The sequence below is a fragment of the Symphalangus syndactylus genome, chromosome 4 (assembly GCF_028878055.3).
Source record: "Symphalangus syndactylus isolate Jambi chromosome 4, NHGRI_mSymSyn1-v2.1_pri, whole genome shotgun sequence".
NCBI lineage: Eukaryota > Metazoa > Chordata > Mammalia > Primates > Hylobatidae > Symphalangus > Symphalangus syndactylus.
The window spans coordinates 79,259,376-79,283,825 of NC_072426.2; the positions used below are offsets into that span (position 1 = coordinate 79,259,376).

At 39.8% G+C, this 24,450-nt stretch overlaps 1 protein-coding gene, 1 long non-coding RNA gene and 1 pseudogene across 2 annotated transcripts in view; 2 read left to right on the forward strand and 1 right to left on the reverse strand.

Annotated features, from left to right (window-relative positions):
• Nucleotides 1-462: 462 nt before the first annotated feature.
• On the reverse strand, nt 463-1,388 carry LOC129480829 (FXYD domain-containing ion transport regulator 6-like; annotated as a pseudogene).
• A 1,848-nt stretch (nt 1,389-3,236) lies between these two features.
• The window catches only part of LOC129480827 (zinc finger protein 37A), a 33,411-nt gene continuing 12,197 nt past the window's right edge, over nt 3,237-24,450 (forward strand). Inside the window, 4 exon segments of the mRNA XM_063637358.1 lie at nt 3,237-3,449; nt 3,876-4,166; nt 4,484-4,575; nt 5,531-5,589. Coding sequence (XP_063493428.1) covers nt 4,484-4,575; nt 5,531-5,589 — 151 coding nt within the window. The 5' untranslated portion in view covers nt 3,237-3,449; nt 3,876-4,166.
• LOC134736365 (uncharacterized) lies at nt 6,982-22,883 on the forward strand. The gene is made up of 2 exons (XR_010120339.1): nt 6,982-9,947; nt 15,255-22,883. It is a non-coding gene; the product is annotated as an uncharacterized lncRNA (long non-coding RNA).

The window sequence follows — 24,450 nt, forward strand, 5'->3', positions numbered from 1 at the left end:
ACTGGAGACTCCTGCCCATGCTCTAAAGGGAAGGAGCTAGACTCTCCAGGGAAAAAAGCAGACTCCCAGGAGTGAGAGGTGATGGGGGGGCAGGGAGGAGCAAATGGCCACATGGCTCAGCCTCTGCCTAGGAAAGCAAGTCCACAGTTCACTAACAGTAATAACCATGAACAAGTAGCCATGAACACTGCAGTCAGCAAACACACACACAGACACATCACAGGAGTTGGAGGAGCCTGCAGGCTGCAGTGGTGAGTCAAAAGATTAGTTGGATTATCAGGTGGAGGAATGGTGTTAGAAGGGACAGGGAAGGGCATGGGAGGACACACAAGTTATTGGCTTCTCTTGGGGAAAGATTTGTTGCTGAAGTGGCTGTTTTCTTAAGCACCAACATTTGCATCTAAAAGTTCAAGCAGCTGCCTTCAGGTTCCAGAGGCTTCCCACTGGAGGGCTGCACTTCATTCAGCTCTCTGCTTTCTGGAGCCTTGTTGCATTTGCAGTGATGAGGTTCTCCACCTGGGCTTCCTCCTCTCCTGGGGGTCCCAGGCTTCTGATTGAAACTGCACTTGCATCTGCAACCTAGGATAAGGAGGATCCCAGTGGAGAAGAGGACCACAGCACATACCAACCCCCTAATCCTCAGGGTCTGGTAGTCATAATGAAAAGGGTCAATTTCCTTCTCCCTCTCAACTGCACTGGCCAGGATAATGTGGGCCAACAGGCTGCATAGAAAGACCAGCACCACCTCCATGGTGCCCGCACAGTCAGTCCCCTCTGAGATGATCCCAGGAGGATGTGTCAAGTCCCAAGGAGCCTGGGAGTGGCATGTTCATAGTTTTCAATCTCTTTAGAGATAGGATTATGCAAATTGAAAGAGCAAACAATGTTACTGAAATAATCCATGGCATAATGGAACCTGAATCATTAAAGAAATAATGGAGACTGGGCGAGGTGGCTCACACCTGTAATCCCAGCACTTTGGGAGGCTGAGGCGGGTGGATCACTTGAGGTCAGGAATTCAAGACCAGCCTGGTCAATATGGGGAAACCTTGTCTCTACTAAAAATATGAAAAATTAGCCAGACTTGGTGGCATGTGCCTGTAATCCCAGCTACTGGGGAGGCTGAGGCAGGAGAATCACTTGAATCTAGGAGGTGGAGGTTGCAGTGACCCGAGATCATGCCACTGCGCTCCAGCCTGGCAGACAGAATGAGACCCGATCTGAAAAAAAAAAAATGGAATATTCACAAGTGTCAAGACTGTTCTTAAAATGGAAAAACATTAGGCCGGGTGCCGTGGCTCATGCCTGTAACCCCAGCACTTTGGGAGGCCGAGTCGGGCAGATCACGAGGTCAGGAGTTCGAAACCAGCCTGGCCAACATAGTGAAGCCGCGTCTCTACTGGAATTACAAAAATTAGCCGGGTGTGGTGGTACAAGCCTGTAGTACCAGCTACTTGGGACTCTGAGGCAGGAGAATCACTTGAACCCAGGAGGCAGAGGTTGCAGTGAGCCAAGATCATGCTACTGCACTCCAGCCTGGGTGACAGTGAGACTCCCTTAAAAAAAAAAAAAGAAAAGAAAAAGAAAGAAAAAAAATTATGAGCAGGAAAATAAATTGTGACTTGAAGTGATAATCATTACTGTACTTGCCATGATGTCTTCTGAAATACATCTCATCCCTTGAATAATCTGATTCTTTTACGTGGATGGTATTAAATGCTTTTCCAGCATGGGAACAAGTGGTATTATCATCAGTGGTGGTAAAGAAGGGAATAGAAGCTGGACGCAGTGGCCCACGCCTGTAATTCCAGTGCTTTGGGAGGCCGAGGCAGGAGGATCATGAGGTCAAGAGATCGAGACCATCCTGGCCAACATGGTGAAACCCTGTCTCTACTAAAAATACAAAAAAATTAGCCAGGCTTGGTGGTGCACATCTGTAGTCCCAGCTACTCGGGAGACTGAGGCAGGAGATTCGCTTGAACCCAGGAGGCAGAGGTGGCAGTGAGTTGAGATTGCGCCACTGCACTCCAGCCTGGGTGACAGAGTGAGACTCCGTCTCAAAAAAAAAAAAAAAAAAAAAAAACTGAATAGAAATGGAGAAAAATGCTTCTTTTTTGGTCAGTGGACATTTATTTTTTATTTTTAACTTAAACATCAATAGCTGTTGGAGTACAAGTGATTTTTGGTTATGGATGAATTATAAAATGGTGAATTTTGAGATCTTAGTGCACCTGTCACCCGAGTAGTGTACTCGGTACCTAATGTGTAGTTTTTTGTTTTGTTTTGTTTTGTTTTTTGAGACTGAGTTTTGCTCTTGTTGCCCAGGCTGGAGTGCAATGACGCGATTTCGGCTCACTGCAACCTCCACCTCTCGGATTCAAGTAATTCCCCTGCCTCAGCGTCCCAAATAGCTGGGGCTGCAGGTGTGTGCCACCACGCCCAGCTAATTTTGTATTTTTAGTAGAGACGGGGTTTCACCGTGTTGGCCAGGCTGGTCTCGAACTCCTGACTCCCGCCTCCGCCTCCCAAAGTGCTGAGATTACAGGCGTGAGCCACCGCGCCTGGCCATGTGTAGTTTTTTAAATCTCCAGCCTCCTTCCCACCAGCCCCCTTCTGAGTCTCTGAAGTCCATTGTGTCACTCTGTATGCCTCTGCGTACTCATAGCTTAGCTCCCACTTATAAGTGAGAACCTACGGTTTTTGGTTTTCCACTCCTGTGTTACCTCTGTCAGTGAATATTTTAAAAAGTTATTGTGATCAAGAGATCCAGCATACTCCTGAAGAATGGAAAATGCAGGTTTGCCATGAAAGATAGTATGACGTGGTTTAACAAATAAAATTTGAAGAGCAATTCCGAGTTATCTTTACAACAGTGTACAGGCTGGTAATGCTCATGTCCAGAGTGTTTTCTCACGGTGAGCGTCCAGTGGACCAGAACCAAGCAAGTGGAGCCACAGGTGCAAGTGGAGGTAGCGCTGCGGCAGCCCAGCAGCAGCGCAGCGGGACCACAGGAAGCCACCATGTCTGGAGAAATTCCACTACTGAATTCTGCCAAAGGAGGAAGTGCTGAGGACAGCCAAATCATCAGGGAGATGTAATTCATAAGAAACCTGTGTAATTTAAGTACTCATAATTTATTTCAGCTAACGAATAAAACTGCAGTACTGCACTGGGTGCATCTGGGAACTAACTACCCAACGTAGCTGAAACGTCAGGCCATTTCGAAACGAGCGGCGCGGCGGCTTCTGGGAAATGTAGTCTGCACTTTCTCAGGGAGCGGCGCAAGGGCTTGTGGGAAATGTAGTGTGCACTTTTTGGCGCCGGTCGAGGGAGCCGCTTGGGGCCTTCTGCGCATGTGCGCGGTGCGGCCCCAGGTTTGTTTTTCTCCGGTGCAGCCTGGTAGGGAGGGCTTCCGGCATCTCCCTGCGTCGGGGCAGAGGACGCGGAGGGTAGAGTACGGGAGGGCTGGAGCGAGGGTGGACTGGAGGTTCCGCTTGGCCTGGAGGTGAGAGAGGGAGCGGCTTTGTCGCCTGGCCTGGTTCTTCTGCTCCCGAAGGGAACGCGCGGGTCCCGCGCCTGTGACAAGTGAGGTTGGATTTTCTCCTCCCTGAGGTGAAGGATGCCCGGAGGCCTCGGCAGGACCGCGCGGAAATGGGCCTTTTGCCCACAAGATGCGTGCTTCTCTCCTTATTCTTTCCCCTCAGAATCTCGCTGTCTCCTTCCAACCACCTGTGGTCGGCATCGCCGCGTTGTCACTGCGACGCCGAGGCGAGCGGGGTGGCGGGAAGCACCTGCGGGGCGGGGAGGGACCCTGCGGGCGCGGAGTCCACACCCAGCCTCTGCCCAGCGTCACCCCGCTTGCTGTGTCCTCGCAGGTCGCAGCTTCATGGCCTGACGCCTTCAGGAAGTATTTCAAAGTCATCGTGGCTGTGGATCGGGGGATTTCTTGTTTCCACTGACCTGTGAGGCAGCGCACGTGGAGGGAGGCACCCCGGGCTCTCCGACACTGTCCAGCCTCGCCTGTGTCCCTAGTAGCAGTGGGCATTTCCAGACGGTCCAGCTTGTGGCTCAAGTGACAGGAAGATGTAGGAGCTTTCAGTCTTGGATGAGGATTCGAACTGAAGGGCTTAGGCCCAGCTGTCTTGGAGCAAAACATCTGTTGTGGGGTGAGCAGGGAAGGGGGGTTGAGGGTGCAGGGGCCCTCCTAGGAGGACACCCGACCAGTTGGGCCGAGACCTCATTAGAGATCTGGAGCACGGGTGGGAGCAGAGGCTCGATTTGTGTCCTGTCCAGACTCCCACAGGCTGGGTGATGGTGGGAGCTTTGTGCCCATTCATATGTGGCGGCAGAGGAGGGCAAGGCCGAAGGAGCAGACAGCACCGCTTCTTGGGGAGTTGTGAAGGCATCATGCGGAGGGACGAGCTTAGCAGCCAAGTAGAGGACAGCACCTTCCATGCCTGGATTCGTTACTCGCTCCTTCTAGATGCTGAGCTGCTGGCTCACTGCAGCACAACTAGAGACGTACGGATGCCCCTATCTTGATCTTACAGAATCAGAGGTGCAGCCGCAAGAAAGGTCTGTAAGTTATCTATTTCGGCATTATTTAAAAGATGGGATGGGGTGGGGTGGACAGGAAACGAGCTTAACATGTTAAGTGACTGATGACATTGACACATTTTGTTGTGGCAGAGTCAAGAACAGACACTGAGTCGCTTGAGGACTCAGGCGGGTGTTTGCTGCATTGACAACAGAGTTAGTAAAAATCCGTTTGCTTTTTAAAATCCAAAGATGGTTTTGAGAACCTGAAACCAAGCTCTAGTTCATTTTCCTTCCAAAAAACTGGGCTGTGCCGGGCGCAGGGGCTCACGCCTGGAGTCCCAGCACTTTGGGAGGCTGAGGCCGGCAGATCACGAGGTTAGGAGTTCGAGACCAGCCTGGCCAACATGGTGAAACCCCGTCTTTACTAAAAATACAAAAAATTAGCCAGACGTGGTGGTGCGCACCTGTAGTCCCAGCTACTTGGGAGGCTGAGGCAGGAGAATCACCTGAACCAAGGAGGCAGAGGTTGCAGTGAGCCAAGATCATGCCATTGCACTCCAGCCTGGGTGACAGGGCAGGACTCTGTCTCAAAAAAGCAAACAAAAACAACTGGGCTGAAAAATACCGCATCACTTTTTTCAAAACCTTGTTGGGATTCTCTGGTTTATAATAAAGATTAAAACCTGAGTATTTTTGTTTAGCATTAGTTTTAATGAAAGTATTATGTTCCATTCTTTGGCTTTTCCTAACTTGCTTAATTAGTTTAATATATTGGTTTGCATACTCTGTTAGAGTACAGCATAAGTTGTTTATAAGTCAGTAGAAAACCAAACGTTTTTACATTTGAAAACTAATGTGTCCAAGCAGTACATAACCATGCCAGAGTCATGCATGGACGTGTGAGTATTTCCCTTTTAGAGATGTTTTGCCAGCTGGGAAGTGGACCTTTTTAGGCAAGTGACATTTCTCATGATCTTTTCTTATTTCTCAGCTACACCCTCTCAGTTTTCTCTGCTCTGCCAACACTAGTGGAAGATGATCACATCCCAGGTAAGTTGTTTATTTTTTCACAGTTTTGCTTAAAAGTAATTATTGAGGTTTAAAAAATGTCTATACATTCATATGAAAGTAGAAATAACATCCAGAAGATATAGAGGAGAGGTCACATTACAGTTCATGGGTCAAATGCAGCCTGCTGTCTGTTTTTTTATGGTCCACAAATGAAGGATGGTTTTTATATTTTTAGGTGGCTGGGGGAAAAAAACCAAGAGTATTATTTTGCTTGGAAATTATATGAAATTCAGACTTCATTGTCTATAAAGTTTTATTGGGACTCAGCTATACTCACGTATTTATGTATTGTCTGTTGGTACTTTCACACTACAAAGGCAGAGTTGACTGGTTGCAGCAGAGACTGTAATGGCCCACAAGCCTAAAATATTTACTGTGAGACCCTTTACAGAAAATGTTTGCTGATTTCTGATAAAGAGTTCATGAAGAGTAAGACAAAAATGTCATATAGGTGAATGCAGATCTTGTGATCTAACAGTTGTGAAACTGGAACATAAAACAGTTTGTCAGTGGGCTTTATTAGGTAACGTGAAACTTCCTATGACAGTCTTGCAGTTACATAAAAAAGTAGTACAACAAAGTGAATAATTCATGTGCAGTCCAGGGGAAAACTTAAGAGATAGCAAAAGAAAGTATATGACTAAAAAATTCAAATAGGCCAGGCACATTGGCTCACGCCTGTAATCCCAGCACTTTGGAAGGCTGAGGCGAGTGGATCATGAGGTTAGGAGTTCGAGACCAGCCTGACCAACATGGTGAAAACCTATCTCTACTAAAAATACAAAAATTAGCTGGGCGTGGTGGCGTGTGCCTGTAATCCCAGCTAGTCAGGAGGCTAAGGCAGGAGAATCACTTGAACCCGGGAGGCGGAGGTTGCAGTGAGCCGAGATTGCGCCACTGCGCTCCAGCCTGAGCAACAGAGTGAGACTCCATCTCAAAAAAAAAAAAAAAAAAAAAATTCCAATGAATTGTGTAGCATTAGGACTCATGGTTGTTTAAAGAAACAGCCCTGGTAGTCTAGGGCGATCATGGGTTGTTAGGATGTGGCAGGCTTTGTGACAGCCTTAGAAACTGGGCAGAACTGGAATATTTGCAACAACTTTCGAGGGATTCTACCTAAAAAAAAATCACGGTAAAATACACATCACATGAAATTCATAAGCCATTTTAAAGCATAGAATTCAATGACTTTAGTACATTCACAATGTTGTACAACCATAACCACCATTTATTTCTGGAATATTTTCATCACACCAAAAGGAAACACGGCACCCTTAATAAGCAGTATTGTAACTTAATAAGCAGTTGCTCCCTTCTCCCCGCTCTGCTCCCAGCCCCTAGCAACCAATAATCTCCTTTCTGTCTTTATAGATTTGCGTATTTTGGATATGGCATATGAATGGAATCATACAATTTGTGTCTGATCTCTCACTTAGAATAATGTTTTCAAGACCCATTTATGTTGTAGTTGTATATCAATACTTTGTCCCTTTTTATGACTGAACAATATTCTATTATGTGGATATACCATCTTTTGTTTATCCATTCATCTGTTGATGGACATTGAGGGTCATCCTGTGTTTCACTATTGTGGATAGTGCTCCTATGAACATTCACGTACAAATATTTGTTTGAATACATGCTTTCAGTTGTTTTGGGTATATACCTAGGAGTGAAATTGCTGGGTGATATGGTAATTTTACATTTAATTTATTGTGAAACTGACAGTTTTCCACAGCAGGGTGCTTTGCAATCCATAGGAATTTTTAGTTAGCTTTTCTATTTCTGCAAAAGAGTATGTTGAGTTTTTGATAAGTATTGCACTGGGTAGGTATTAGAGTGAGTGATAACACTTTGGGGAGTGTTATCTTAATATTAAATCTTAAAATCAATGAACATAAGATTTTTTTTCCCCTAGGTGTTCTTTCCTTCATTAATGTTTTGTAGTTTTCAGTGTACAAGTGTTGCATATCCTTGCTTAAATTTATTAAATAGTTTTTCATTTAAATGCTATTGTAAATTATATGAAATTCAGACTTCAGTGTCTGAAGATAACACTTTCTATAAAGTTTTGTCGGGACTCAGCCATACTCATGTATTTATGTATAGTCTGTGGGTACTTTCACACTATGAGGACAGAGTTGACTAGTCGCAGTAGAGACTGTAATGTCCCACAAGCCTAAAATTTCTTTTGTTTAAATGCTATTGTAAGTGGAATTGTTAATTTGCCTTTTGACTGCTCATTGTAATGAGTACACAACTAATTTTTGAGTGTTGATCTTGTATCTTGTAATTTTGCTGAATTTGTTTCCTACTTCTAGTAGTTTCTTTGTGGATTCTTTAGTATTTTCTGCATATAAGATCATGTAATCTGCAAACAAAACTATTTTATTTCTTTCTTTCCAGTTTGGGTTTATTTATTTATTTACTTAACCTAATTGCTCTGGCTGGAATTTTTAGTACAATGTTGAATATATGTGGCCAAAGCAGGCATCTTTATTTATTGTTAGTTTTTTGTTTTAGCAGTCTTAACCATTTTGGGATGTACAGTTCAGAAGCAGTGTTAAGTATATTCATATTGTACATCTGATCACCACAACTTTTTCATCTTGGGAACATGAAATTCTCTACCCATTAAACAATAACTCCCCATTTTCCCCTCCTCCTTGCCCCTGGCGACCACCATCCTACTTTCTGTTTCTATGAGTTTCACTGTTTTTCCTATATCTCATATAAGTGAAATCATACAGTATTTGTCTTATTGTGACTGGCTTATTTCACCTAGCATAGTGTCCTCAAGCTTCCTCAGTGTTGTAGCATGTGTCAGAATTTATCTCCTTTCTAATGTTGAATGATATTTCATTGTACCGATGTTTTGTTTATTCATTCAACTGTCAGTGGACATTTGGGTTCCTTTCTCCTTTTAACTGTTGTGAATAATACTACTGTGAACATGGGGTACAACTATTCTTTGAGATCCTTCTTTCAGTTCTTTTGGTTATATACTCAGAAGTGGTATGGCTGGAACCTATGGTAATTCTATTTTTAATTTCTTGAGGAAACATCGACCTGTTTTCTACAGGAAGTGCACCATTTTGCAGTCCCATCCTCAGTGTACAGGATTCTGATTTCTCCATATCCTTGCCAACACTCGTTATTTTCTTTTGTTGTTTTGATAGCAGCCATTGTAATGGGTGTATGGTAATTTTTCCTTGTGGTTTTGATTTATATTTCCCTAATGATTAGTGATGTTGAGCATATTTTCACAAGCTTGCTGACCATTTATGTATCTTTTATGGAGAAATGTCTGTTCAAGTCCCTTGTCCATCTTTGAATCAGGTTATTTTGTTTGTTTTGAGTTCTAGGGGTTCTTTATATATTTTTTATAGTAATTTGTCATCAGATACATGAATTGCAAATGTTTCCTCTTGTTGTGTTGGTTGTCTTTTCATTCAGTTAACTGTGTCCTTTGATGCACAATTTTTAAGTTTGATGTAGTCCAATTTATTTTTACTTCTGTTGCCTGTGGTTTTTGGTATTATATCCGAGAAAACATTGCCACACGAATCCATTCTCCTATGTGTTCTGCCGTGAGTTTTGTAACTTTAGTTCTTAGATTTAGGTCTTTGATTCATTTTGAGTTAATTTTTTTTTGTAGTTTTGTTTTGCATGTGGCTATCCAGTTTTATCAACACTATTTGTTAGAAAAATTGTCCTTTCCCTATTGACTGTTCTTGAAAACTTTGTTGAAAATCATTTTACCACACATGCATGGGTTTTCAAGATTATTTTGGCTAGTTGAGATCCCTTGAAATTCCATGTAAACTTCAGGATGATTTATTTCTATTTCTGTTACTATGTCTCCTTTGTAAACTGACCTTTTTTTTTTTTTTATCAATATGTAGTGTTTTCCTCTTGTAACAATTTTTAATTTAAAGTCTTTTTTATTTCAGTATAGCCACGCTGGTATTCTTTAGGTTACTATCCTCTTCTGTCATTTCAGTTTCAACCTATTGTGTTGTGTGTTTGTATCTAAAGAGAGTGTCTTGTAGACAATATATACCTGGATCATATATTTGTATTTATTTTGCCAATTTCTTTTTATTTTATTTTATTTTATTTTTTTTGAGACAGAGTCTTACTGTGTTGCCCAGGCTGGAGTGCAGTGGTGCGATCTTGACTCTCTGCAACCTCCGCCTCCAGGGTTCAAGCAGTTCTTCTGCCTCAGCCTCCCGAGTAGCTGGGATTACAGGTGCACACCACTACACCTGGCTAATTTTTTTTTTTTTTTTTTTTTTTTTTTTTTTTTTTTTTTTTTTTTTTTTTTTTTTTTTTTAGTAGAGACAGGGTTTCACCGTATTGGTCAGGCTGGTCTCAAACTCCTGACCTCGTGACCCACCCGCCACGGCCTCCCAAAGTGCTGGGATTACAGGTGTGAGCCACCATGCCCAGCCTATTTTGCCAATTTCTGTCTTTTAGGTGGGAGTTTAGTTTATTTACATTTAGAGTAAATGATAAATTGATAAAGGACTTATGCCATTTTGCTATTTGTTTTCCATACGTATTACATCTTTTTTGTTTTGTTTTTCTGTGTTTTTCAGTTTTGTGTTTTGTTTTCAGTTCTTTTGTGTTTGTTTTTTTCTAATGTGCCATTTTAATTCCTTTTGTATTTCTTTGTAGTCATTATTTACCTAGTGTTAATACTTGGAATTGCAATTAACATCTTGAATTTATAACAATCTAGCTTGCATTAATACTAACTAAGCCTTAATATTATATAAAAACTCTGCTCCCATACAGCTTCGTCCCTGTCCTTTGTCTTCTTATTGTCACATTTTATGCCTTCATAAATTGTGTGCACATTATCGTAGATTTATAATTGTTTTATGTATTTGTCTTTTAAATCATATAGAAAAAAGAGAGAACATAAAAGCCAAGAATACAATAAGACTGACTTTTGCATTTACTTACAGTAGTTACTTTTACCATTTGAATTTTTTGTTTGGATTGGAGTTACTGTCTAATGTCCTTTTGTTTCAACCTTAGGGACTTCCTTTTGCATTTCTTGTAGGAGATCTAGTACTAATAAATTCTCTCAGATTTTGTTGATCTAGGAATGTTTTAATTTCCCCTTCATTTTTGAAAGGCAGTTTTGCCAAATGTAGAATTTTTTATTTTATTTTAATTAATTAATTATTTATTTATTTTATATTTTATTATTTTTTTTTGACACTTGAAAGGTGCCATTATTCTACTGCCTCTGGCCTTCATGATTTCTAATAAAAGGCTGGCTGTTACTCTTATTTCAGATCCTTTGTACACGGTTAGTCCCTTATCTCTTGCTACTTTCAAGATTCTTTGTCTTGTGACAATTTATTATTTCTCTCAGTTTGAAATTCTTTGAGCTTATCCTAATTATAGTTTCTTGAGAGTCTTGGACATAGAGATTCATGTTTTTCATCAGTTTGGAAGGTCTTCAGACATTATTTCTTCAGATATTTTTTGGTTCCCTTTTCTTCGTCAGCAGCTCTTATTAACTTGTTGGTATGCTTGATGTTGTCTCATGGATCTCTTAGGCACTGTCCATTTTTCACCATTCTTTTCCTCTGCTCCACAGAATGAGTAATCTCCATCAGTGTCTTCAATTTTGCTGATTCTTTGTTCTCTTTGAGCTCCAATCTGTTATTAAATCCTTTCGCTGATTTAAAAAAAAATTAGTTGTTATACTTGTCAGCTCCAGACAGTCCTAATTACATTTTTGTAATTTTGTTCTGTATATTAATATTTTGTATTTGGCATGGCATCGTTCACCTGGTTTCTGTTAGTTCTTTATCTGGTTTCATTTAGCTCTTTGTGCACATTTAGAACAGTTGATTTAAATTCTTTATCTAGTAAGACCAATAACAAAGGTGTCTTTGAAGACAGATTTTATTCATTTCTTTTTTCTGTGTGTCTGTGGGTTGTATTATCTTCTTTGCATTCCTCATAATTTTTTATTGAAAACTGTACATTTTGAATATTAAAATGTGTTAATTCTAGAAATCAGATTCTTTTCCCCAGAATTTGTTGTTGCTGTTTATTTTACATCATTTGTTTATTTTGTGACTTTTCTAAACTATTTTTGTAAAGTTCTTTGTTGTACATGATCACTGAAACCTCTGTTCTGTTAGTTTAGTGGTCAGTTTGTGATCCGACAGAGATTTATTTAAATGCCCAAAGCCAAAACAAAACAAAAAACTCTTCTGGTCTTTGCATATTGGCCCTGTTTTAGGGCGCTCCTGTAATGGTTTGCCAGGCCATTTACATCTCTGTGTAAAATTTTACTTCCTGCTCACACTGAGCCTGAAGGTCAACCAGACTGAAAGCTTAGGTTCCTCTCAGGTTTTTTATGAGCATGCATATTGCCCTGGCCTTGCACATGACCTCAATTCCCTGGTTTATGCAGGAGCTTTTCAAACCCCTTATCCCCACCCCTGGCCCCCATGTATTTCCTTCCCAGTTTTTCCATTCCCAGTTTTATCAGTCCATCTGCTGCTTTTCTCATCTGGCTGCTGAGGTCAGATAATTGCCTTTAAATGCTTTCAACTAGCACTTTCTGGAAGACTAGCCCTGAGAAAGTTCCAAGGCAGGCAAAACAAAGACAAGCCTGTGAGCCACTTCTTCAGAGAGCCCGCATAGACAGATCAAAATACACAACTACAGTTCTCTGAAAACAAGGTGCATACTGTCCACTTTGGCACAGGCATCAGCAGGCCACATCAGGAATGTTCTGGGTGTACTAGGTTTTTAATTAGATTGGAGAATTCTGAAAAGCTTGATGCTGAGAGGGGTTTTTTTGCTTTTCCAGCTTAATTGTTGCTTTAGTTTGGGATGGAGTTTTGGAGTTACCTATTCCATTTTCAGCCTGCTTCCCACATCAGTTTTTGAGTAATTACTCTGTGGCACAACAGATGTGCCTAGCCCATCTTGTCCTTTTCCTGCACTACCTCTGCCATCAGCCATTTCTCCAAAGGATATTGTTCTTTCTAGTGGAGGATGGAATTTAAAAACCAAGATCTGGGTGCTCATTGCTAGAGGTTGTCACTGCCTCAGACCCTCTCAATTGACAGAGTTAGGAAATAAATGTAGGTATGTATACATACACACACACAGAAATACACATGTGTACACTTATTTTTGTATTGGTCTGTCTATACATATTTTTTAAACAATGAGTTTACATAGACATTTCCCAGTTTCAACCTTAACCCCATAGCCTTTCTGTTTTCCATCTTTGTGACTTCTTTCTCCAACAGTGAGAAACCAGGCTATACCATTATCCACAATATTTATTTGCTCCTTCTCCCTGTTTGTATCCAATCTTTTTTTTTTTTTTCTTTTGAGATGGAGTTTCACTCCATCTGGAGTTTCTCCAGGTTCCCAGGCCAGAGTGCAATGGCATGATCTCGGCTCACTGCAACCTCTGCCTTCTGGGTTCAAGTGATTCTCCTACCTCAGCCTCCGAAGTAGCTGGGATTAGAGGCATGTGCCACCACGCCTGGATAATTTTGTATTTTTAGTAGAGACGGGGTTTCTCCATGTTGATCAGGCTGGTCTCGAACCCCCAACCTTAGGTGATCTGCCCTCCTTGGCCTCCCAAATTGTTGGGATTACAGGCGTGAGCCACTGCGCCCGGCCTGTATCTAATCTCTTAAACCTGCCAGTGCTACCTGTCTCCTGAGCTCTGATTTGATCCCTTAGATCACCATCTTTCTGGAATTAGCCATACTTGCTATATTAAATATTCAAATCAGATTTGATGTATTAAAACATTTTAGAAGTTAAAAGGGGCCATTTGACTAAGTCTCATTTTTGGAAAAACATTATTACTTTATGTAAGCTTGTCAAAAATAAAATTTCTGCTTATTGGCAGCACAGTATCTAAACCTGTCTCTCCAGGTTGTCAAGCCACTACTTTGTCCATTAAGTTATAAAGACACTTATCTAATTCATGAAGGAAGGCAGAGCTTCCTAATCACCTCCTAAAGGCCATGCCTCTTCATACTATTGCAATGGTATTAGATTTCAACATATGAAGTTGTGAAGGGCACAGACATTCAGACCATAACACTAAGTATTTTATTCTACTGGATACTATCATAAATGGGATTATTTTCTGAATTTCCTTTTGGATGGTTCATTGTTGGAGTATTTTTTTAAAAAAACCTAATTGTTATGTGTTGATTTTGTACTCTGCAACTTTGCCGAAACCATTTGTTAGCTCGTAGATTTTTTGTGGATTATTTGCTAAATAATGTTATCTGCAAATAGAGTAGTTTTACTTCTGCCTTTCAATTTGAATGTCTTTTATTTCTTTTTCTTGCCTATTTGCTCTGGTTAGAAATTTTAATACAGTGTTGAATTGCAGTGGTGAAAGCACTATCCTTTGCCTGTTCATGATCTTAGTGGGGGATGTTTCAGTCTTTCACTATGGAGTATGTTACCTGTGAGTTTTTTATATATGCACTTTATTATGTTGAGGAACTTTGCCTCCATTCCTCTGTTTTCTGAGTTTTGTTATCCTTGAATGGTATTGGGTTTTGTATTTTTTTCTGCATCATTAATATGATCACGTGTTTATTCATTTGTTTTATTAATGTGGTGTCTTACACTGATTAATTTTCTTATATCGAACCACTCTTGCATTCCTGGGATAGATCCAACTTGGTCATAGTATGTAATGTTTTTAATATGCTGCCAAATTTGGTTTGCTAGTATTTTATTGATAATTTTTTGCATCTGTATTCATAAGAGATATTAGCCTGTAATTTTATTTTCCTGTGAAGTCTTTTTTTGGCTTTGGTATCAAGATAATGCTGGCCAGCATTATAAAACTCATGAGAATTAGTTAGGAAGTATTCCCTTCTAATTTTTGGAAATGTTTGAGGAAGATTAGTATTATTTCTTTAATTTGATAGAATTGACCAGTGAAGCCATCTTACCCTGGATTTTTTTCCCTTGGGCAGTTTTTTAAAAAATTACTGATACATCTCTTTACTTGTTATAAGTACGTTGAGATTTTCTATTTCTTCTTGAGTCAGTTTTAGGAATGTGTGTCCTTCTAGGAAATGTGTCTATTTCATTGAGTTACTTAATTTATTAGTGTACCGTTGTTCATAGTATTCTCTTATAACCCATTTTTTTTGTAATGTCACTTTCATTTCTTATTTTAGTTCTTTGCATTTTTTTTCTTTAGTCAATCTAGCTAAAAGCTTATGAATTTTGTTCTATTTAAGGAATCAGATTTTGGATTTTTTGGTTCTCTGTAGTTTTCTATTTTCTGTTCACTTATCTTTGCTCTAATATGTATTATATCCTTCCTTCTGCTAGCTTTGGGTTTAGTTTGATCCTTCTTTGCTAGTTGCTGAAGGTGTAAAGTTATTGATTTCTTTCTTTTTGAAAATAGGCATTTATTGCTATAAATCTCCCTATAGGCATACTCTTGGCTGCACCCATAAGTTGTGATACAGTCTCTTTACCTTTTCACCCATTTCTAAGTATTTTTAAATTTCCTTTGTGGTTTCCTATGTGATCCATTAAACGTTAATATCCACATTAAAAAATTTTTCTATTACTGATTTCTAGCTTTATCCTATTATGGTCAGAAAATTTTTTTTTTATTATTTCAGTCTTTTAAAATTTACTGAGATTTATTTTGTGCCCTAATCTGTGGGCTTCCCTGTAGACTGTTTCTTGTGCACTTGAGAATAATGTAATATTCTGCTATTGGTAGGTGGAGTATTCCACATACTTCTCTTAGGCCTACTTGGTTTATACCATTATTCAAATACTCTGTTTTCTTACTGATCTTCTGTCTGGATATTCTATCCATTAATGAAAGCAGAGTAATGAAGTGTCCAACTGTTATTACCAAACTCTGCATTTCTTCATTTAAATCTGTCAATGTTTGCTTTATGTATTTGGTTCTATTTTCTTTGATCCACATATGTTTGCAATTGATTTTTTTTATTAACACTTTTCCAGTTGTATAATGTCCTTTGTCTCTTGTAACAGTTTTTTACTTAAAGTCTGCTTTTTTTGTTGTTGTTATTTTTTGTTTTTGTGGTATCAGTGTAGTTACCCAGCACTCTTTTGGTTATTATTTGCATAAATATCTTTCTTTGTCCTTTCACATTCAGCTTACTGGCTTTGGATCTACAATGAGTTTCTTGGAGACAGCTTATGGTTAGATCTTTTTATTTTGTTCCCCTTATTTTCTGTTTTTAATTTTTATGGATACATAGTGAGTATATATATTTATGTGATTTATATACATGAGATAAAATATCTCGATATAGGCCTACAATGTGTAAAATCACATCAGAGTGAGTGGGGTGTCCATCACCTCCAGCACTTATCCTTTCTTTGTGTTACAATCAAATTATACTCTTAATTATTTTAAAATGTACAATAAATTATTGTTGGGATTTGCTGGCAAGATGGCTGAATAGGAACAGCTCTGATCTGCAGCTCCCAGAGAGATTGACGCAGAATGCGGGTGATTTCTGCATTTTCAACTGAGGTACATGGGTCGTCTCACTGGGACTGGTGGGACACTCAGTGCCGCCCATGGAGGGTGAGCCGAAGCAGGATGGGGCGTCGTCTCACCCAGGAAGTGCAACGGGTCTGGGAACTCCCTCTCCTAGCCAAGGAAAGACATTAGGGACTGAGCCGTGAGAAATGGTGCACTCTGGCCTAGATACTGCACTTTCACACAGTCTTCACAACCTGCAGACCAGGAGATTCCCTCTGGTGCCTATGCCACCAGGGCCTGGGTTTCAGGCACAAAACTGGGCAGCCATTTGGGCAGACACCAAGCTAGCTGCAGGAGTTTTTTTTTTTCATACCCTAGTGGTGCCTGGAACACCAGTGAGACAGAACCATTCGCTCCCCTGGAAAGGGGGCTGAAGCCAGGGAGCCAGTGGCCTGGCTCGGCAGGTCCTACCCCCACGGAGCCCAGCAAGCTAAGATCCACTGGCTTGAAATTCTCACTGCCAGCCTAGCAGTCTGAGCTCAACCTGGGATACTCAAACCTGATGGGAGGAGGGGCGTCTGCCATTGCTGAGGCTTGAGTAGGCAGTTTTACCCTCAGTGTAAACAAAGCTGCCTGGAAGATCGAACTGGGTGGAACGCACCACAGCTCAGCAAGGCTGAGACTGCCTCTCTAGATTCTTCCTCTCTGGGCAGGGCATCTCTGACAAAAAAGGCAGCATCCCCAGTCAGGGGCTTATAGATAAAACCCCCCCATCTCCTTGGGATAGAGCACCTGGGGGAAGGGGCGGCTGTGGGCACAGTTTCAGCAGACTTAAAGGTTCCTTCCTGACGGCTCTGAAGAGAGCAGCAGATCTCCCAGCACAGCATTCAAGCTCTGCTAAAGGTCAGACTGCCTCCTCAAGTGGGTCACTGACCCCCATGTCTCCTGACTGGGAGACACCTTCCAGTAGGGGCCGACAGACACCTCATACAGGAGAGCTCCAGCTGGCCTCTGGCAGGTGCCCCTCTGGGACAAAGCTTCTAGAGGAAGGAACAGGCAGCAATCTTTGCTGTTCGGCAGCCTCCACTGGTGATATCCAGGCAAACAGGGTCTGGAGTGGACCTCCAGCAAACTCCAGCAGACCTGCAGCAGAGGGGCCTGACTGTTAGAAGGAAAACTAACAAACAAAAAGGAATAACATCACCATCAACAAAAAGGACATCCACTCAGAGACCCCATCTGAAGGTCACCAACATCAAACACCAAAGGTAAATAAATCCATGAAGATGGGGAGAAACCAGTGCAAAAGACTGAAAATTCCAAAAACCAGAATGCCTCTTCTCCTCCAAAGGATCACAACTCCTTGCCAGCAAGGGAACAAAACTTGATGGAGAATGAGTTTGACAAATTGACAGAAGTAGGCTTCAGAAGGTGGGTAATAATAACTAACTACTCCACGCTAAAGGAGCATGTTCTATCCCAATGCAAGGAAGCTAAGAACATTGAAAAAAGGTTAGATGTATTGCTAACTAGAATAACTTGTTTAGAGAAGAACATAAATCACCTGATGGAGCTGAAAAACACAGCACGAGAACTTCATGAAGCATACACAAGTATCAATAGCTGACTCGATCAAGCGGAAGAAAGGATATAAGAGATTTAAGATCAGATTAATGAAATAAAGTGAGAAGACAAGATTACAGAAAAAAGAACGAAAAGGAATGAACAAAGTTTCCAAGAAATACAGGGCTATGTGAAAAGACCAAATCTATGTTTGATTGGTGTACCTGAAAGTGATGAGGAGAATGGAAACAAGTTGAAAAACACTCTGAAGGATATTATCCAGGAGAACTTTCCCAACCTAGCAAGAGAGGCCAACATTCAAATTCAGGAAATACAGAGAATACCACAAAGATACTCCTTAAAAAGAGCAACTCCAAGACACATAATCATCAGACTCAGCAAGGTTGAAATGAAGGAAAAAATTTTAAGAGCAGCGAGAGAGTAAGGTCAGTTCACCCACAAAAAAGGGAAGCCCATCAGACTAACAGCAGATCTCCCTGCAGAAACCCTACAAGCCAGAAGAGAGTGGGTGCCAATATTCAACATTCTTAAAGAAAATAATTTTCAACTCAGAATTTCATATCCAGCCAAACTAAGCTTCATAAGTGAAGGGGAAATAAAATCCTTTACAGACAAGCAAATTCTGAGAGATTTTGTCACCACCAGGCCTGCCTTACTAGAGTTCCTGAAGGAAGCACTAAACATGGAAAGGAACAACCAGTACCAGCCACTGCAACAACATACCAAATTATAAAGACCATTGACACTATGAAAAAACTGCATCAACTAATGGGCAAAATAACCAGCTAGCATCATAATGACAGGATCAAATTCACATATAACAATATTAACCTTAAGTGTAAACGGGCTAAATGCCCCAATTAAAAGACACGGACTGGCAAATTGGATAAAGAGTCAACACCCATCAGTGTGCTGTATTCAGGAGACCCATCTCATGTGCAAAGACACACATCAAAAAAAAGGGATGGAGGAATATTTACCAAGCAAATGGAAAGCTAAAAAAGCAGGGGTTACAATCTTAGTCTCTGATAAAACAGACTTTAAACCAATGAAGATCAAAAGAGACAAGAGCATTACATAATGGTAAAGAGATCAATGCAACAAGAAGAGCTAACTATCCTAAATATATATGCACTCAATACAGGAGCACCCAGATTCATAAAGCAAGTTCTTAGAGACCTACAAAGACACTTAGACTCCCACACAATAATAGTGGGAGACTTTAACACCCCACTGTCAATATTAGTTCAACAAGACAGAAAATTAACAAGGTTATTCAGAACTTTAACTCAGCTCTGGACCAAGCAGACCTAATAGACATCTAAAGAACTCTCCCACCCAAATCAACAGAATATGTATTCTTCTCAGCACCACAACACATTTATTCTAAAATTGACCACATAATTGGAAGTAAAACACTCCTCAGCAAATGCAAAAGAATGGAAATCATAACAATCTCTCAGAACACAGTGCAATGAAATTAGATATCAGGATTAGGAAACTCACTCAAAACTGCACAATTACATGAAAACTGAACAACCTGCTCCTGAATGACTGCTGGGTAAATAACGAAATTAAGGCAGAAATAAAGAAGTTATTTAAAACCAATGAGAACAAAGACATAACATACCAGAATCTCTGGGACACATTTAAAGTAGTGTCTAGAGGGAAATTTGTAGCACTAAATGTCCACAACAAGAAAGGAGGAAAGACGTAAAATAGACACCCTAACATCACAATTAAAAGAACTAGAGAAGCAAGAGCAAACAAATTCAAAAGCTGGCAGAAGATAAGAAATAACTAAGATCAGAGCAGAACTGATGGAGATAGAGATACAAAAAACCCTTCAAAAAATCAATGAATCCAGGAGCTGTTTTTTTGAAAAGATCAACAAAATAGAATAGCCAGAAGAATAAATAAGAAAAGAGAGAAGAATCAAATAGATGCAATAAAAAATGATAAAAGGACTGTCACTACTGATCCCACAGAAATACAAACTACCATCAGATAATACTATAAACACCTCTATGCAAATAAACTGGAAAATCTGAAGAAATGGATAGATTCCTGGACACCATACACCCTCCCAAGTCTAAAGCACGAAGAAGTCAAATCCCTGAATAGACCAATAACAAGTTCTGAAAATGAGGAAATAATAGCCTACCAACCAAAAAAAGGTCTAGGACCAGACGGATTCACAGCCAGATACTACCAGAGGTACAAAGAGGAGAAGATACCATTCCTCTGAAACTATTCCAAGTAATAGAAAAAGAGAGAATCCACTCTAACTAATTTTATGAGGCCAACATCATCCTGATACCAAAACCTTGGAGGGACACAACAGAAAAAGAAAATTTCAGGCCAATATCCCTGATGAACATCTATGCAAAAATCCTCAATAAAATACTGTCAAACCAAATCCAGCAGCACATCAAAAAGCTTATCCACCACAATCAAGTCGGCTTCATCCCTGGGATGCAGGGCTGGTTCAATATAGGCAAATCAATAAACATAATCCATCACATACACAGAACCAATGAAAAAAACCACATGATTATCTCAATAGGTGCAGAAAACGCCTTTGACAAAATTAAACACCTTTTCATGCTAAAAACTCTCAATAAACTACGTATTGATGGAATGTATCTCAAAATAATAAGAGCTATTTATGACAAACCCACAGCCAATATACTGAATGGGCAAAAACTGGAAGCATTCCCTTTGAAAACCAGCACAAGACAAGGATGCCCTCTCTTACTACTCCTATTCAACATAATATTGGAAGTTCTGGCCAAGGCATTCAGGCAAGAGAAAGAAATAAAGGGTATTCATATGGGAAAAGAGGAAGTCAAATTGTCTCTGTTTGCAGATGACATGATTGTATATTTAGAAAACTCCATCGTGTCAGCCCAAAATCTCCTAAAGCTGATAAGCAACTTCAGAAATGTCTCAGGATACAAAATCATTGTGCAAAAATCACAACCATTCCTATACACCAATAATAGACAAACAGCCAAATCATGAGTGAACTCCCATTCACAATTTCTACAAACAAAATTAAATACCTAGGAATACAACTTACATGGGATGTGAAGGACCTCTTCAAGGAGAACTACAAACCGCTGCTCAAGGAAATAAGAGAGGACACAAACAAATAGAAAAACATTCCATGCTTATGGATAGGAAGAATCAGTATTGTGAAAATGGGCATACTGCAGAGTAATTTATAGGTTCAATGCTATCCCCATCAAGTTACCATTAACAATCTTCACAGAATTAGAAAAAACTACTTTAAATTTCATATGGAACCAAAAAAGAGCCCAGATAGCCAAGACAATTCTAAGCAAAAAGAACAAAGCTGGAGGCATCACACTACCTGACTTCAAACTACAATGCTACAGTAACCAAAACAGCATGATACTGGTACCAAAACAGATATATAGATCAATGGAACAGAACAGAGGCCTCGGAAATAACACCACATGTCTACAACCATCTGATCTTTGACAGACCTGACAAAAACAAGCAATGGGAAATGGATTCCCTATTTAATAAATGATGTTGGGAAAGCTGGCTAGCCATATGCAGAAAACTGAAACTGGACCCTTTCCTTACACCTTATACAAAAATTAACTCAAGATGGATTAAAGACTTAAATGTAAGACCTAAAACTGTAAAAACTCTAGAAGAAAACCTAGGCAATGCCATTCAGGACATAGGCGTGGGCAAAGACTTCATGACTAAAACACCAAAAGCAATGGCAACAAGAGCCAAAATTGACAAATGGGATCTAATTAAAGAGCTTCTGCACAGCAAAAGAAACTATCATCAGAGTGAACAGGCAACCTACAGAATGAGAGAAAATTTTTGCAATCTGTCCATCTGACGTAGGGTTAATATCCAGAATCTACAAAGGACTTAAACAGATTTACAAGAAAAAAACAACCCCATCAAAAAGTGGGTGAAGGATATGAACAGACACTTCTCAAAAGACATTTATGCAGCCAACAAACATGAAAAAAAGCTCATCATCGCTGGTGATTAGAGAAATGCAAATCAAAACCACAGTGAGATACCACCTCATACCATTTAGAATGGCAAGCATTAAAAAGTCAGGAAACAACAGATGCTGGAGAGGATGTGGAGAAATAGGAATGATTTTATACTGTTGTTGGGAGTGTAAATTAGTTCAACTATCGTGGAAGACAGTGTGGTGATTCCTCAAGGATCTAGAACTAGAAATACCATTTGACCTAGCAATCCCATTACTAGGTATATACCCAAAGGATTATAAATCATTCTACTATACGGACACTTGCATATGTGTGTTTTTTGTGGCACTATTCACAATAGCAAAGACTTGGAACGAACGTAAATGCCCATCAATGATAGACTGGTTAAAGAAAATGTGGTACATATGCACCATGGAATACTATGCAGCCATAAAAAAGGATGAGTTCATGTCCTTTGCCAGGACGTGGATGAAACTGGAAACCATCATTCTCAGCAAACTAACACAACAGAAAACCAAACATTGCATGTTCTCACTCATAAGTGGGAGTTGGACAATGAGAACACATGGACACAGGAAGGGGAACATCTCACACCAGGGCCTGTCATAGGGTGGTGGAGTAGGGGAGAGATAGCATTAGGAGAAATACCTTATGTAGATGATGGGTTGATGGGTGCAGCAAACCACCATGGCACATGTATACCTATGTAACAAACCTGCATGTTCTGTAAGTGTACCCCAGAACTTAAAGTATAATAAAAAAAAATTGTCGACTATAGTCACCCTGTTGTACATCAAATACTCGATCTTATTCATTCTAATTACATTTTTGTATGCATTATTTGAAGAAATTTATCCACTCTGCCAATCTCTGCCATTTTTCTTATTTATTTAATCCTAATTTCTCTTTTAAGACCAAATGCAGATGAAAAATTGGCTTATAATCTTTTAACAGTTCCCTTGTTTGTCGTGCATCACATTTCAACCCAAAGGATTCCCTTTAGCATTCCTTGCAGAGTAGATCTAGTAAAAACATACTCCCTTAGCTTGTGTTCATCTGGGAATGTCGTCATTATTGACAGGCATGTTTGCCGGGCATAGAATTCTCAGCTGACAGCTTTTTCTTTCAGCACTTTGAATATATCAATCCAGTGCCTTCTAATCTCCAAGGTTTCTGCTGATGATCTTTTTGAGGTTCTTTTGTATATGACAAATTGCTCCCCCTTCGCATTTGATTCTCTGTCATTTTTTTTTTTTTCTGACTGTTTGCTTATAACATGTCTTGGTGGATGTATTTGAGTTTATTTTGAGTTTATTGTGCTTCCTGGATGTGTAGATTTGTGTCTTTCACCAAATTTAGGAAGTTTAAGTTTTGGCTTTTCTGCAAATACTCTATTTCCTTGTCTCTCTTGTATTCTTCTACGTTTCTCATAATGTTTGTGCTGGTCAGCTTGATGCTGTCTCATAGGTCCTTTGGGTTCCATTTATTTTTCTTAATTCTTTTTTGCTTTGCTTCTCAAACTTGATAATTTCAATAGTCTTATACTTAAATTCACAGATTCTTTTTGGCATTCCCAAATCTGCTGTTGAACTCCTCTGGTGAATTCATTATTTCAATTATGGTACTTTTTAGTTTTAGAGTGTCTATTTGGTGCTTTTTAATAATTTCAATCTATTGGTATTTGGTTTGTAAGTTGTTTTGTGGTTCTCTCTGGTGCTCGTATGTTTTCTTTTAGCTTTTGAGCATATTTAAGACAGTTGATTTAAAGTCTTTGTTTAAGAAGTGTTATGTTTGGTTTGCCTCCAGGATATATCTGTCAATTTGTATTTTTCCTTTGATTGGACAACACTTCCAGTTTCTTTGTATGCTTCGTGATTTTCTTGTTCCTGTTGAAACTGGGTATTTTAATATTATAATTTGGTAACTTTAGAAATCACTTTCTCATTCTTCTCTAGACTTTGCTGTTCTTAATTACTGAAGTCTTCAGTATCCATTTGTTTTTATGAATTTTTCAAACTTTTTTTTGCAGTCTTATTTGTGGTCACTGAATTCTCTCTCTTTAGCTTGTGTTCAGGTAGTGTTTTAACAGGCATTTTTCCTGGAAGGCCAGGTTTCAAACAACCACCATCAAACAAAAAAGAAAAAGAAAAAACAAAAAACTAAAAAAAACAACAAAACCCCTTTCTTGCTATTTGCAAATTGGCTCTGTCCTGGGGCACTTTTAAGCACTTAGCCTGGTCCACTTAGAACTTCATCTTAGTCTTTACTGCTTGCTTGAACTGAGCATAGAGATTAGCCAGAAGTAAAACCTTAGGGTCTTTTCAGGTCTTTGCCAAGCTTCTTCTGTCCTGGGTATGTGCTTGGTGTTCTGAATTCCCTAACCCATTTATGCCTAGTGTTCCATTATTGGAACACTAAGCATGTGGGAGTTATTTATATCCTACTACTTAAGGTCATTTCAAGGTCTGATTGCAAAAATTTAAATTGTAACCTCAGGCATAAATGGACTGTAATGTACATAATGCTCTTGATTGCCCTCATTTCCCCTCCAAAAAAGTCTCTCTTTAGCTTTTTTTTCTTCTGGAATTCATTTTAGAATGGAATTTATCTCCTGGGTTTATTTATATTTTACAAATTATTCTTTTATTATCTCTTCTTCCAGTTTTTATTTTGTGATAATTTGTGCAATTTTATACATTTATATTTGTGCAATTCTGCATTTTACATCCA